Source organism: Cnephaeus nilssonii (genome assembly GCF_951640355.1).
Source record: "Cnephaeus nilssonii genome assembly, chromosome: 13".
NCBI classification, from domain to species: Eukaryota; Metazoa; Chordata; class Mammalia; order Chiroptera; family Vespertilionidae; genus Cnephaeus; species Cnephaeus nilssonii.
This window is the reverse complement of record NC_137084.1, coordinates 42,950,490-42,965,142: the sequence shown is the minus strand read 5'-3', so window position 1 is coordinate 42,965,142 and position 14,653 is coordinate 42,950,490. Positions and strand designations below refer to the sequence as shown.

Sequence of the window (14,653 nt, the reverse complement as noted above, 5' to 3'; positions counted from 1 at the left end):
CTCTTCCAGCCTGGTCACCCCTAACTGCTCTCCCCTGCAGGCTTGATCACCCCCAACTGCCCTTCCTTGCAGGCTTGATCACCCCCAACTGCCCTTCCTTGCAGGCCTGGTCCCTCCCAACAGCCCTCCCCTGCTGGCCTGATCGCCCACAACTGCCCTCCCTTGCAGGCAATCTTGTGTCCACACGGGGGCAGCCATCTTTGACCACATGGGGGCAGCCATCTTGTGTGTTGGAGTGATGGTCAATTTGCATATTACTCTTTTATTAGATAGGATAGAGGCCTGGTGCATGGGTGGGGGTCAGCTGGTTTGCCCTGAAGGGTGTCCCAGATCAGGGTGGGGGTTCCCTTGGGGCATGGGGAGGCCTGGGTGAGGGGCCTGTGGTGGTTTGCAGGCCAGCCATGCCCCCCAGCGACCCATGTGGAGGCCCTGGTATCTGGGATTTATTTATCTTCTATAATTGAAACTTTGTAGCCTTGAGTGGAGCCAAGCCTCCTGCTTGTTCCATGGCCGCAGACATTTTTGTTGGAATTTATTTATCTTCTATAATTGAAACTTTGTAGCCTCGAGTGGAGGCCTGGGCCTGCCAGGTTGTGCAGAAAGCTTGGCTTCCTCTATTGCCAGGGAAACCCAAGCCTCCTGCTCACTTCGTGGCCGCAGCCATCTTGGTTGGGTTAATTTGCATACTCCTGATTGGCTGGTGGGTGTGGCTTGTGGGTATAGCAGAGTGATGGTTAATTTGCATATTATTCTTTTATTATATAGGATGTTTCATTAGTCTCCTTTTCAGTCTGATATAGTTCTTGAGTTTTCTTGACTGTCATGACCCTGACACTTAAAGGCCAATTCTTTTGTGAAAGTTCCTCATTTTGGGTTTGTCTGATTTTCCTGATGATTAGGTTTAGGTTACACATCTTTGGCAGAGATACCACATAAGTGGTTCCTGTATTCTTTTGTTTTTAAATATGTTTTTATTGATTTTAGAAAGAAGGGGGGAGGGAGAGGAGTAGACAGAAACATGGATCGGCTGCCTCTTGCTCTCCCTCCCCTCTACTGGGGATCAAGTCCACAACCCAGGCATGTATCCCTACCAGCAATCGAACCAGCAACCTTTTGGTGCACAGGAAGACATTCAACCAACTGAGCACACCGGCCAGGGCATGCCTGTATTTTTGACATTTTGTCCTATCAGGTAGCACCCAGTTTAACTTGTACTCTTACTAATGATGTTCACTTTGATTGCTTGATTAAGGTGGGACCTGCCAGGTTTCTCTTACTATGGAGTTACTCATTTCCCCTTTGTAATAACTATTTGATGGGAAGGTACTTTGAAACTATGTAAATACCCTTATTAAATGTTCAATTTATTTATTTATTCATATCTGTATATACCTATTTTACTCAGTGGAATAGAACTTGTTACTTTCATTATTCATGTTAATACACAGGATGTCCCAGGTTTAGCCCATGGTGGGTGGCCGGCTGTCCTAGTTTGCCCAGGTCAGAAGGGTTTTCTGGGATGTGGATTTCAGTGCTAAAACTGGGAACGCTTCAGGTAAACACTGATGAGTTGGTCAACCAAACCAGTGGAAGCTCGTCGCACTGGCTCCTGTGTCCTCTGGCAAGTTCCCTAGCATTCTGTGGGTAGTCCTTTTTTTGCACAATAAGATGTTCCAGGCTCACCTATACTTACTCTGATCTAGTCCCAGAATTACATATTTCTCCAGGGAGATCTGGAACCAGGACCTTTTAAGCGTTAGGCTATACCACACCCTGGGAACTGGAGCAAATGGAACTCATTCAGCTCCTACAGGCCACACTCTCATCTCCTCTGTGCCTGTTCCCTGGCCGTTCTTTCCCCCAAGGCCACTTGGCAGACACCTACCCTCCAGACTGAGCTTCTGCATGGAGCCTGACTCCTCACCCACATCACAGAGCTGACCTCCTCGGTTCCCCCACTAGGCAGTCTAGGGCACCTTCTCATTTTCAAGTAGGTCTCCTTTCTCAACTGGAAGCTTTTCAAGGACAGGTCCCGGGTTCATCTCTGACTCTTGTGAGCTCCACACGGGGCTGGAACTGGGGGTTGTTAAATGATTGGATCTAGTCATACCCCCTCCTGAAGCAGGAAAGCAAACAGAGGGAGAGTGACATGTTCAGGGTCACATGAATCTGCAGGCTGGAGTCTGTCCTTGAACTTCGGTTTTCTTAATTCTAAAATGGGGCTAATACCTCAGACTGTGGCTATAAGAATAAAATGCTGTAATATGTATAAAGCACTTAGGATAGTACCTGGCATGTGGTAAGTGCACCTCTCAATATCTCTGGGGGAAGTTTAAAATATATAATATATATAATTGATTTCAGAGAGAGGAAGGGAGAGGGAGAGAGAAAAACATCAATGATGAGAGAGAATCTTTGATCGGCTGCCTCCTGCATGCATGCTCCCACACTGGGGATTGGCAGGTAACTGGCGAGTATGACCTGATGAAGAATTGGGATCCTGACTTCCTGGTTCATGGATCATTGCTCAACCACTGAGCCACACTGGCCAGGCATGTGGGGAACTTTTTATTTAAAAATTTTTCATTATTATAGAAGCAGTACTATACATTTTAGAAAATTAGAAATACAAACAGCAACCCCCCCCAAAAAAACAACAAAAAACCCCAACCAATAACAACCAAAGCCCACCATATTCTCATCATTCAGAGATCACCACTGCTAACACTTTAGTGATTGTGCTTCCTGAGCTTTTTCTGTGCATATATTTCCCCCACCCCAAATGAGAGCATACCGTGCATTCTATTTTGTAATCTGCTTTTTTGTTTTCAGGGAGCAATCTTCACCATTTTGATTCAGCACATTTTTTGGCACATCTAACACTCAGATCATGGTCATATTTCTCCAGTTGTCCTAAATGTCCTTTATAGCTGTTGTGTCCAAACCAGAACCCAATCCAGGAACACACTTTCCATCTGGTTGTTGTGCCTAGAAGTCTGTCAGTCTAGCCTAGTTCCTCATGACATTAATCTGTAGAAGAGACTGGACCAGTAACTCTGCAGAATATCTCACCCTCTGGCTTTGTCTGGTTGTATTCCCATGGTAACACTTAGCTTCTCATGGTAATACTTAGCTTGTTCCTCTGTCCTCTTTATTTTCTGAAAAGTGAAGTGTATCTAGGGCTTGATGACTTCACTGGTTCCTAAAATACCCAATAGGTAGTGATGTGTCCTTCCTGTGGCCTCTCATATGGTTAGGAGCCCCACGGCCTAACCCAAAATTAGGGGGAAGGCAATGTGGCACCGCCCTCATATGGTTGTGTGTATTCCCCTTTTTAGTAGAAAGCAATGTGTGTGCTTCCCTTGGCACTGTCTGAACATCAGTTCTGGGAGATCTTTTTAATTTTTAATTTTTTAATTTTTTAAAAATATTTTATTTATTTTTCACAGAGAGGAAGAGAGAGGGACAGAGAGTCAGAAACATCGATGAGAGAGAAACATCGATCAGCTGCCTCCTGCACACCCCCTACTGGGGATGTGCCCGCAACCAAGGTACATGCCCTTGACCGGAATCGAACCTGGGACCCCTGAGTCCGCAGGCCAACGCTCTATCCACTGAGCCAAACCGGCCTCGGCCTGGGAGATCTTTTTAAACATGCAAGAAAATTTGTTCACTTGCTGAGAGGAAATTGATCCTGGGGTTTGGGCTCTTGGGTGAAAAAAATCACAGAACAAGGCTATGGACTAAGTTTCACCTTGCTGAGTGCAAATCTGGCGAAAACTCATTCTGTTTTTACTGGCTTTCCAGACGTGTGATCTGGGTTAAATCCCATATCTCTGCTACTTTCCAGCTGGGTGACCTTGGGCAAGTTACTTTACTTAATCTTTCTGAACCTCGATTTCCTCCTTGGATTTCTTGTGTGGCAGAGTTATTGTAAGGGTTAAAATTTTTAAAAAGGTATCTTTGGCTCTTTTCTCCGCTGGACAGAAAGGTCTTTGAAGGCAAGGCTAATAAATAATAAGAAATCCAAAGATGCTTGTTGGATTAAAAAAAAAAAAAAGGAGGACAAGTGGTATGGCCAGGTGATAAGGTACGAAGGAGGAAAGAAATCATCCACTGAGGCATTTGTTTGTTCATTCATGCTTTCACTTCAACATGTATCCATACCAGGTTCTGTGTTGAATCAATTGTGAGCCTGCGACCATGCACTTCAAGGGTCTGAGAGGGCACAGGTATAGGGACTCAGTGTATGGCTGGATAATGCAGGAAGGCTTCCTTGAGAAGGAAACAGGGACAAATGGGGAGGTTTGCTGGGAGCTAAGGTGGGGGGACAGTCTGTGGATACAGGGGCTGCTGTCTCCTGGCACAGGTGGCTTCTGGGAGGGCTGGACAGGACTCGTGGCAAGTGGCGAGTCCATGTTGGCTTTAGAGGTCGCTGTTCCTTCCTGTCCTCCTCCTTCTCCTCCCCCCTTTGCCCGTCTGCCCTCTGGACCCCTGGTACCAAGGCTGTGAACCCTGTGTGACCCTGACAACCCCTGTGTTTATCTACAGTGCCGGATGGAGTGCCGCGACGTGCCAGCCGAGACACTCTACGATGTCCTACATGACATTGAATACCGAAAGAAGTGGGACAGCAACGTCATTGAGACTTTCGACATCGCTCGCTTGACAGTCAATGCTGACGTGGGCTATTATTCTTGTGAGCAGGCCCAAGCACACTCCCCTAGCCTCCTGCAGGCCTCTACCAGGCTTCCAGCTGAGGCTCCTCCTCCCGTTTCCCTCCCTGTGGTCGCTCCCACGGCCAAGGTGCTCAGAGACCTGAGTGCTGAGATGTTGGGCTGCCCTTCCTGACATCCCTGTCCACTCCCAGACAGTTGTGAACATGCACACACGGACACTCAAACACATTATGCACTCCCATGTTCATGTATACACATTCCACACAAACATGTGTACACATGTATACAACCCACAGCCATATGCCGCGTATTCACAGTCACATGTTTTCATGTACGTACATCAAATAATACCGTTATTTTCCCATATACTCACATATACAAACAAGCCAGGCCAGCAAGGTAAGGGCTGTGTGAGGTTGTGAGGAGCATGGGTGGCTGGAGACAGGAGGGGAGAGGGTTGTGCTCTGTCTCTTTCCTAGTTCCAGTTCTTGGACTGTGGTGTTGGGGGTACCTGTTTGGTTCAGGGGGAGTTGGCAGTTAATTAGGCATCCCTGTGTCGCTAGCCTCTGCCATGCCCTCCCTTGCAGTCAGTCAGGCAGGCCAGTGGTCTGGCTGAACTGTCCCTTGCCCTCCACAGGGAGGTGTCCAAAGCCCCTGAAGAACCGTGATGTCATCACCCTTCGCTCCTGGCTCCCCATGGGCACTGATTACATCATTATGAACTACTCAGTCAAACATCCCGTGAGTTGACCTGCCTTCCCGGCTGGGTGGGCAGGGAAGGTGCCAGGTAGGGCTGGGCTGGCAGGCATAGCCTAGGGAGAGGACCCTGGTTGCTACCATGACTTCCCTGTGACTTCAAGCCAGACATGAAATCTGTTGGCCCTCAGATGGGCTGAATTCCATTGGTTGGGCTCTGCATGGTCTCACTAGGAAAGGGGAGAGTGAGGTCAGGGTTCCCTCACTGGGCCACTTTGATCTCCACGACAGGTAGGGCAAGCAGGTATAGCTGGCCTGGGCAAGGACAAGCATGTGTGTGTGTGTGTGTGTGTGTGTGTGTGTGTGTGTGTGTGTAGATATGCGTGTGCATGCCTGTGTGTGCTCCTGAACCCTGACCCTAAAAAGGGTAAGGATGGCCTAGTCTGACTCCTCCTTTTCTCCTTACCCTAGCAGCAGGCCTCGCCTGGAGTGGACACCAGGAGATATGAACTAACTGTGTGTGTGTGTGTGTGTGTGTGTGTGTGTGTGTGTGTGTGTGTGTATACTCACAGAGACACCTCCGTTGCCCCCACCCTAAGTCTGACCTCCCTGTGCCTTCTGTCCCCAGAAATACCCGCCTCGGAAAGACTTGGTCCGAGCTGTATCCATCCAGACGGGCTACCTCATCCAGAGCACGGGGCCCAAGAGCTGCGTCATCACCTACCTGGCCCAGGTGGACCCCAAAGGTGAGGGCTTGGCCCTGGAGCCTACCATGGGAGCCTCTCCTATTTCCCAGGGGATGGGACTTGATTTACTCAGAACCCAGAAGGGTTTTTGTTAGGAGTTGTTTTGTATTTTGGGGCATATTCATCCAAAACATACTCATCATTTGACCCACGGTTTGAGACTTCACAGCGGTTTGAAAAGCAAGGGCCAAGGTGGTAGCCAGTGTCCCACGATGAAGCTTAGAGCTCCCTTCCTAGTGCTCACATTCCTATACTCTGACTCGCTCCCTGGCCGCTCTCTATCTTGCTGGTTCCCATCCTCTGTCCATCCCAGAGGCCTGGATTTTCCAGGCCTCCGTTCTCTTTCCCTTGGGAAGGCTCGGCCACTCCAAGGCGTCTGTGGCCAGCTGACCACATGGCTCTCTGCTGAGATCCAGATCCCTGTGGCCACGACCTCCTAGACATGTCCCCCAGGATGTCTTGTAGGACCTGAGACTCACTGTGTCCAATGCTGAACTCACCAACTCCCCTCCTAACTTGCCCCTTCTCCTAAGTCTTCCCTCAGTTACCTGGGCCAAGAAAATGGGGTCATGTGAGGCTCCCTCTTCTCAGCCCCCAAAACTAGTAACCAATTCTTACTGATTTTACTTCCTAAATAGCTCCTGAATCTGTCATTCTTCTCCATACTAATCCACCTTGTCTGTCCATATAGCCACCCAGAAGAATTTTTCCAAAACTCTTATTTCCTCGTGACTCTCTTCTGCTTCAGGTTCTTCTGAGGAGTGGAGGCTAAGCCCCCTGCCCAGGTTTCCTGCCCCTCCTCATACTTCTTTACACATTCCCGCCTCCCTGTCCAGGCAGCCTAGAAACCCTCCTCCCGTACTCGTCCCTCCAGGACGGCTTCAGATGCCACCTCCTCTATCCCTAATACCCAGAGGAGTCGCTGGCTCCCTGCTCCGTGGGCCCATTCCCCTCTAGCAGAGCATTTGGCACACTGTTGGGCCCCCCAGACAGTGAGTTCCTCTCTGGGTCCCCAGGGCTGGCCCAGGGGTCAGAGGGTATCACTGAGCGAATGTGGAGTGAGTGAATGAATGGATGGATGACTCAAGGATGGGTAAGCCCCAAGCACCTTTACCTGGGAATTCCCTGAACCCCACCGAGGGCCCAGTGGTCAAGGCCCTGGCTCCCCAGCATCTCATTGAATGAGTGTATTGAGTGTCAAAGGCAGAGCAGACACTTGGGAATGAGTGAGATGGGGTGGAGAGCTGGGCTGTGGATTCCAAGTCAGGCCAGGCTGGGGTGCCCAGCCAAGAGGCCTGTGTAGCAGCTAGGCTTTCTGGGGTAGGAGGCTTTCTGGGGTACAGGCAGAGGAGGGGCTAAGCATCAGGACTATTCCCCATAGAGGGATTGGGTATGAGAAGGGATGTTAGTGTGAGTGGAGGGCAGGCAGCCGGCAGGAGCTTACTGGGTCAGGAATTCAGTCCATCTGTAGCCTGTCGTCACCTAGAACCCTGCAGTTTTCTTGCCGGCTGCCCTCTGGGGCTCAGCAAGAGGGGGGCAGGGACACAGAGTTGAGCCTAAGGACCTTGTTCTGAAATGGAAAGAGAGGGTGAGAATGATAAAGTCTTATGGGATTTATATCATCCCCCGCCCCCCGCCCCATGGAGAAGAGGGTGGCCTCCCTGGAAACCTCAGGTTGGAGGCAGGGGACTGGGTGCCTGAGGCTGCTGCTTCCCTTCTCTCCTCACTCCCCTTCCCTGCTCTCACAGGCTCCTTACCCAAGTGGGTGGTGAATAAATCTTCGCAGTTCCTGGCTCCCAAGGTGAGTGGCCTTGGGACTTTGGGGGTATGGAGGCTGGTGGAGAGGATTCCGGGCTGAACGGGTGGAGTGGGGATAGAGACTGGGAGTCAGGGCTGAGGGGCAGAGTTATGAACTTGGGGCAAGAACTCAGGATGCTGGGAGCCGGGGTGGGGGTCAGGGGAGGGGGCTGAGTGGCTGGAGAGCGTGCGAGGGGATGTGGAGAGGCGATCGGTCCTGTGCCTGTTCACTCCTGACTCTGGTGCTGCGGCTCCGCAGGCCATGAAGAAGATGTACAAGGCGTGCGTCAAGTACCCCGAGTGGAAGCAGAAGCATCAGCCCCACTTCAAACCGTGGCTGCACCCAGAGCAGAGCCCGCTGCCGAGCCTGGCGCTGTCGGAGCTGTCTGTGCAGCATGCGGACTCGCTGGAGAACATCGACGAGAGTGCGGTGACAGAGAGTCGCGAGGAGCGGATGGGCGGTGCTGGCGGAGAGGGCAGTGACGATGATACCTCGCTCACCTGAGCGTGGAACCATTAACAGGGACTGAGACAAGACAGGGCACAGCCTGGGGGTGGCTTTCTCCCCTCCCGCACCCCCTGTGCCTCCTGAGGACGTTGGGCTCAGACCCAGGTTGGCACTGTGGCCTTGCTGGAAATAGCCCTAATAAACCATCCCATAGCCTCAGCCGGCTCATCGACTCCTCGCTGTACCTGCTTCCCACCTGTCCGGGGCACAACTGCCACTCTTGGTCCCCTTGCTCTACAGTTTATTTTGTTAATTTTATTGCTTGCCTGACCTTTGCTTCTTTAGGCATCCTCTTTCCTCCCCAGGTGTAGCTGGGGGGTCGGGCTGTTAGCTTTTTCTCCATTTATAGGTATGTTCCATTCCCTTTGTGTCTATTCATTAGTTCACTCTTCATCCACCCACGTGTCCTTGTTGGTGGTCATTCTGCCATTCTCTCCAGACTACCGTTCACTGCTCTAAGAGAAGGAGTAGTTCTGGCTAGAGGACCTGGGTCAGGGGTCAGAGGGTGGGGTTCTTTTGTGTGACCTTCAGCTCCATGGGGAAGCGGGTTTCTATTTTGTGACTTTCAGCCTCATAGCATCCAATCTATGGCTTGGGGGACTGATACTCTGTAGTCATCAGGGAAGGGAGGTGGAGAGGTCCCTGGGTGTCAGGCCACAGGGCTGTGGGCCTCAGAACTGAGGTTGGGGCATCATGTTCTGGAGGAGGGAGGTTGGGGTTGAGGTGAGTGTCATCAGACTTCAGTGCATTGGAGGGAATAGGCCCTGTGATTTGAGCCCTCCCTAGGTCATTTTGAAGATCTCCAGCCTGTGTTAACGAAAAGGATGGGGTTCCTAGTCCCTTGCCAGTGGTCGGGTGCCAGCCCCTTGTTCCTGTGTTCTACCTCAGTGCTCTGAGGTCTGGAAGGATGCCTGGGCCTTCCCTGTTCTCTGTGGCCCCAGCTGCCCTCTATTCCCTTAGGGACATCCCTTCTGTCAGGTTGGGAGAAGGGTGCTGTGTTCTTCCCTCTCCAGTGTTTTTGTACCCGATAGGAATTTGGGACCAGGAAGTTCTCCCCAAGGTCTGGCCCCGTCCTCCACTCCCAGGAAGTGACTTACCTTCACGTTGTCAGGAAGACACAGTAGACTTCCCTAGAGGGGCAGAGTAAAGGTCCAGTAGTGGGTAGGCAGGAGATTCCATAACTCAACCACGACTTGGGTTCCAATCCCAGGTTTGCCCAATACTGGCTTTGCTAATTTTGGGCAATAGTTCAATTCCTAATCCATAACTGCAGTGATGAGCTTTGCCTTCAAGCAGAGGTATGAGGATTGAGATAAAAGGAGGGCCTGGCATGTAGTAGGTGCTCATATTAATGACTCCCAATCTCAGAGTAAACCCCATGCCCCACCCTGGTGAGAGCTGTTCTTCCAAATGACTCCACAGGGGTATTTGGAGAAATGGAAGCATAGAAAAGCTAAGGTTTCTGGCTTGGCTGGCCCCGAAAGTGCCCTGGACACAGGAACCAGGAATGCTTGCCAAACTCTGGGCCTTCATCTGTGTGTGTGCTTGCAGGGTGGTAGCGAATCTCCCGTTCTTCAGGCCACCAGAGGTGCCCGGGAGCCAGAACCTTAGGCTGCAGCCTTCAGCCAAGGGATCTTGAAGCGCTCTAACTGGGCAGGACTCCTCCCAACCACCCAGCCTCTGAGGGAGGTGGCCCGGGGGGGCGGGGGGGGGAAGTGGGATAAACTCAGAGAATGGGGTGGGGAAGGACTTCCTAGAGGAGGAGGTCAGAGACCTTGGTCGTCCTGTGTTTTACACCCTCTTAATGGCCCTGGGCGGTCTGGGCTCCTGGGGGTGTGTGGCTCATCTCTGTGGGCACAGTCACCAGAAGAAGAGTAGCAAGAGGCAGGGAGACGCAGCGGATGGGGGTGGTAGGCTCAGGAGACAGAAACGGGCCTTCGAGCAGGGAGAGAAACGGGAGACCCCAAACCGGAGGCACACAGACCCACCCATCGGCGAGGCGAACTCGGAGACTCTGACTGGGCGGGGCCCGGTCACTGAGGGGGCGTGGCCACGCCGTACCCCGCCCTCGGGCGTGGTCACGCGCAGACCCCGCCCTCCCCTCCCAGGGCGTCACGTGGGCGGGCGGAAGCGCCCGGCGGGGTGGGCGCGCCCGGCCTGAAGCCGCGAGTTCGCTGCTGCGGCTGGAGAGAGTGCAGTGTGGCGGCGCCGGAACCGGGGTCTCCTCGTGGTCTTTGCCCAGAGCAGGTGAGTGAGGCGGCCGGGGCATCCCCGTTCCCGCTCCTTCCCCAGGTGTGGCCCGGAGTTTTCCCATTCCGCAGAAGGGAACGCCGAGGCCCCGCGGCGATGCTGTGCCTGACGCCTACTTCCGCGGGTGTTTCTCCTGGTTGTGTTGTCTGTCCTCCCGTCTCGAGGTGGGGATGCGGGTGGCTTTCCGACGGCGCGCCGTTGGGCCAGAGACCGGAGGGAGGAGGGCGGGCCGGCGGGACAGGGGGCTTCCAGCCCTCAGCCCTTTGGCATGAAGGCTCTCGGGATCCGGAGCTAGCAGCCCTTCTCGGACGCCTTGCTTTTCTCATCAGTGAAAGGAAGGCTCGCACCTCGTTGACCGCGGAGACCCCCACAGCTCTGCACACTGCTACGACCCTATGCCCAGGACCTGGGCAGTGACCTTGGGAAGGCTACTTCCGGTCTCTGCCCCAATTCCCCAACAGTAAATGGTGGCATGGCCTCCCAAGAGCCCCTACCTGGCCCAGTTGTTGGGGAAAAAAAAGGAGGTTTGTGTTCACATTGAATGGGGTCAAGCCTGGAGTGGGTAATGGGGCCTGGAGAGAGCAGACTCGGAGTGCAGCCTGGAGGGCATGGGGTGGGTGTTTGGTCTCAGATCGCCAGGGGTGTTTTTGTTGCTGGGGAACTTAGGTCAAAAGCCATCACAACATGACTTCTGGCATATGCACCCCCTACCCCAAAACTCCTGTCCTAAGATCCTTCCTAGATCCCCAGGCTTGGGGGTGTGTAGAGGTACTCAGGGAAGGATTTGACTGAGCACCAAGGTCCAGACAGGCACCCAGGATGCCTGTCTCAGAGAGCAGAGTGTGCTGGGCTAGGGGAGACCTCCCAGTAAGCTCATTACAGGGTAGAAGGATACCAGCAGAGTCACAAAGACAGGTCTAGACAGGCACTGAGATGGAATGAGGGACTGGAACTCTTGGAGGCCCAAGGGGAGATGACTGAAATGGGCCTCAGCAGTTAAGTGTCAATTCACAAGGATAAGGACCCTCCAGAGGAGGGCACAGCTTGTGCAGGGGCAGGAACTTGCATGTCATATTTGAGGAATGGTGAGGAGATGGGTATGGCACGAAGGGGTAGCAAGGGCAGGGTGTAGAGAGAACTCATCCCCCTGTCCCATGGGTTTGGGATTGTCCAGACTCTGGCCTGGGAACTCTGCCTGCCTCCCCATTTGCCATTTGCTCATTGCAGTAGGGCAAGAGGGGGGTGATCTAGGCAGAGTCCTGACAACTAGGGAGGTGGAAATTGGCAGAGGCCACCAGAGGCCCAGATTGTACCCAAACTTCATTGGGTCATTCCCCACTTGACCCCAGCCTCACCTCCACCACCTGTCGGGTTCCAGTCATGCTTTTCTATACATCAAGCCTCAGCCCTTTGTTCAGGTTGCTTGTCCCCCCCCCCCCCCCCCCCCTCAGTTTTCGCCCTCCAAATCTCCTAGATCCTTTGGGACTTCAGATGTGGGTTGCTTATTGCTGCCCAGCCTTTCAGGCCCGTGTAGTGGCTCAGCTTAGCAAGGGTCTCCTTGGAGCTCTGTGGGGAAGGGTTTGCAGAGGTATGGGAATGTCAGGGATGTGGGGTAGTCCCTGTGCTGCCACTAAACCCTGTGTTAATAAAGTAACAAATCCCCAGACTTCTCAGAGCCTTCATTTTCCCATCTGTAGGATGGGGTGTTAGCCCTGGTCCCATACTCCAAAAAGAGCCTGGTTGTGGGCGTCAGCTGGGCCTGAGTCTAAATCCTGCCCCCAGCAGTGAGTGAGTGAATGAAGAAAAGGCAGAACCTGCGGGAAGGGGTCAGTTCATAGGGGTAAGGGACCTCTGAGCGTCCTAGGGGCTAGTGATGGACTTGCCCATTGGCTGGAAGGAGGGAGTCCCCTCTGCTCTCCAGGGCCCTCTCCCCTCCCCACCCCATTCTCCCTTTGGCCAAGCTCAAAGCCAGCCGGCTGATGCCCAAACAAGTAGCTTCTGTTCCCAGGGTAGGGGGAGGGGAGGCAGGCCCTGGGCTCCAGGCCTCACCCTGCCTCTTCCCCACACCCCCCTTCACTCTGGATCTTAACCCTTGGAGGCCTTGGATGGGCCCTGGGCTACTTGAGGACTGGTACCCCTTGCCCACCAGCAGTCCCTTTAGGGTTCCAAGGGTTCTCTTTGCAGTAGGAGGGAATGTAGTGGACGTGCGTTGGAATGGAGAAGGAAGGAGAGAATGGAGGGGAGAAGGAGGCTAGAGCAGATATGGCCATGGAGAGAGACCACTTGGCCCAGAAGCTTTTTTTAACAGATGGGGAGACTGAGGCCAAGGGCCAGAGACTGGACACAGAGAGCGCTGGTGGGGGTCAGTCTTGACTCGGACTCATAGTCTGGCTCCTCTCTGGGAAAGGAGAGAGAAAGGAAGGGTGCCCTCCTTGATTTAAGTACTACAGTGTGCCTGACACTGCGCATTTGTTACTTTACTAACTTTACATCATTCCATGAGACAAGGCTCACTCTCAAGTAAGAGGGGAAGAAACTCAGAGAGAGCTGAGTAAGGACATCAGCGAGGATGACAAAGCACCGTTGCAGGCAATTTTATGTGTTAACCAGCCAACCAACCTTAGGAGATAGGTTCCAGTCTGCAGATGAGGCACAGAGAGGCAAAGTCACTTGCCCAAGGTTACAGCAAATTAGTGGCAGAAGCAGGATCAGGATCCAGGCTTTCCCCCCGCCCCCCTCCTTGCCCTGATTTCCCTTCCCATAGCCTGACCTCACCCCTTGAGCTCAGTCCAGGGTCCCACTCAGGAAGGGGCTTTCCCCTGGTTGGTGGTCAAGGCAGCAGGGTGTGACCTCAGCCAAGCAGACCCGGTCCCCCTCCCTCAGGAGCAGAGTCCAGTCCCTGGGGTGGCCACTCTCACCCCCTCCTCTGGTCTCAGGCAGGCTGGACTCATCCCTTCCACAGCCCTGTACAGAGGAGCGTTTGATGTTTCAGGAAGGGGCTCTGCGCTAAGGGTGGCTCCAAGGGTCTGAATAGGAGGATATGGGGGCCCTCAGAGATCCCCTATAAGTGCACTCCCCATAAAACATAGGGCTTGCTGCTGACTCCTGAGTGCCCCCAGGCCCGATCAGAGAGGCCACCAGACCTGTACATTCCAACCAAGGCTCTGGGGAGAACAGTCCTAAGCCAGAGACACAGATGACCCCAGGTGTCAGGGATGGTCTGGGGCGGGGGGCAGTACATGGTTGGTCTTCTGCATGACTTTTCTGTGGGATTGCTCTCTGGCTCAGCCTTTGGAATATGGTTCAGAAGGGAGAAGTGTGTTCTGTAATCAGGACATCTGTTCTAAACCATTGGGACCATCAGAGTAGCTGGGAGGGGATGTGGAGTTAAGTGACCAATTTAATAACCAAATTATTATTTAGTAGTAATGATAGTAGTGGTAGCTACTGTTTCTAAGGAGCTTACTATGTGCCTAAATGTTTAGGCACTGTGCTAAACCTTTTATATAATTATTTCATTTAATCCTCAACAATAGTCTTATGGGGTAGACTATTTTACAGATGAAGAAATCGAGGCCCAGAGAGGTTAACTGATTTGCCCAAGATTATCCATTCTATAGTCGAGCTGCGGTCTGAATTTCTATTGTTTCACAGTAAGAACCCTGAACACGGGGTGACACAGCGGCCAGAGGAGATCCAAACCTTGTACTACCCCGGGAACTCCCAGTCGGAGTGACAGGCAGGAACTGGAGGGCCACCTGGTCAGGTGACATTGCTGGGGCCAGCTGTGGGGATGGGATGCCTGCAAGGGCATCCTGCTTGCAGACTGGACTGGTTGCTGTCAAGTGCTGAGCTCCCAAGGGCTCAGCCCTGGGATGAGCACCTCCTGAGGTCTACTCCCTGCTCTCATCCTGTCTGCTCGGCTTTGCTGAATATAGTTCTCCCAGACCCCCTTTTGCTGACGAGGAAACCAACAT

The 14,653-nt window shown here is 52.9% G+C and overlaps 2 protein-coding genes across 7 annotated transcripts in view; both read left to right on the top strand.

The window, feature by feature from the left end:
• STARD10 (StAR related lipid transfer domain containing 10) overlaps window positions 1-8,785 on the top strand; it is a 28,879-nt gene extending 20,094 nt beyond the window's left edge. Inside the window, exons 3-7 of one of the 2 annotated variants that reach the window (XM_079789419.1) lie at window positions 4,552-4,699; window positions 5,317-5,420; window positions 6,004-6,121; window positions 7,870-7,922; window positions 8,178-8,785. In XM_079789419.1, the coding sequence (XP_079645545.1) occupies window positions 4,552-4,699; window positions 5,317-5,420; window positions 6,004-6,121; window positions 7,870-7,922; window positions 8,178-8,423 (669 nt within the window). In that variant the 3' untranslated portion in view covers window positions 8,424-8,785. The remainder of the gene's footprint in view (window positions 1-4,551; window positions 4,700-5,316; window positions 5,421-6,003; window positions 6,122-7,869; window positions 7,923-8,177) is intronic. The other variant, XM_079789418.1, reaches the window with a different exon arrangement.
• A 1,752-nt stretch (window positions 8,786-10,537) lies between these two features.
• The window catches only part of ARAP1 (ArfGAP with RhoGAP domain, ankyrin repeat and PH domain 1), a 63,016-nt gene continuing 58,900 nt past the window's right edge, over window positions 10,538-14,653 (top strand). For all 5 annotated transcript variants that reach the window (XM_079787579.1, XM_079787577.1, XM_079787576.1 and 2 more), the window contains exon 1: window positions 10,538-10,673. The gene's annotated coding sequence lies outside the window, so the exon portion shown is untranslated. The remainder of the gene's footprint in view (window positions 10,674-14,653) is intronic.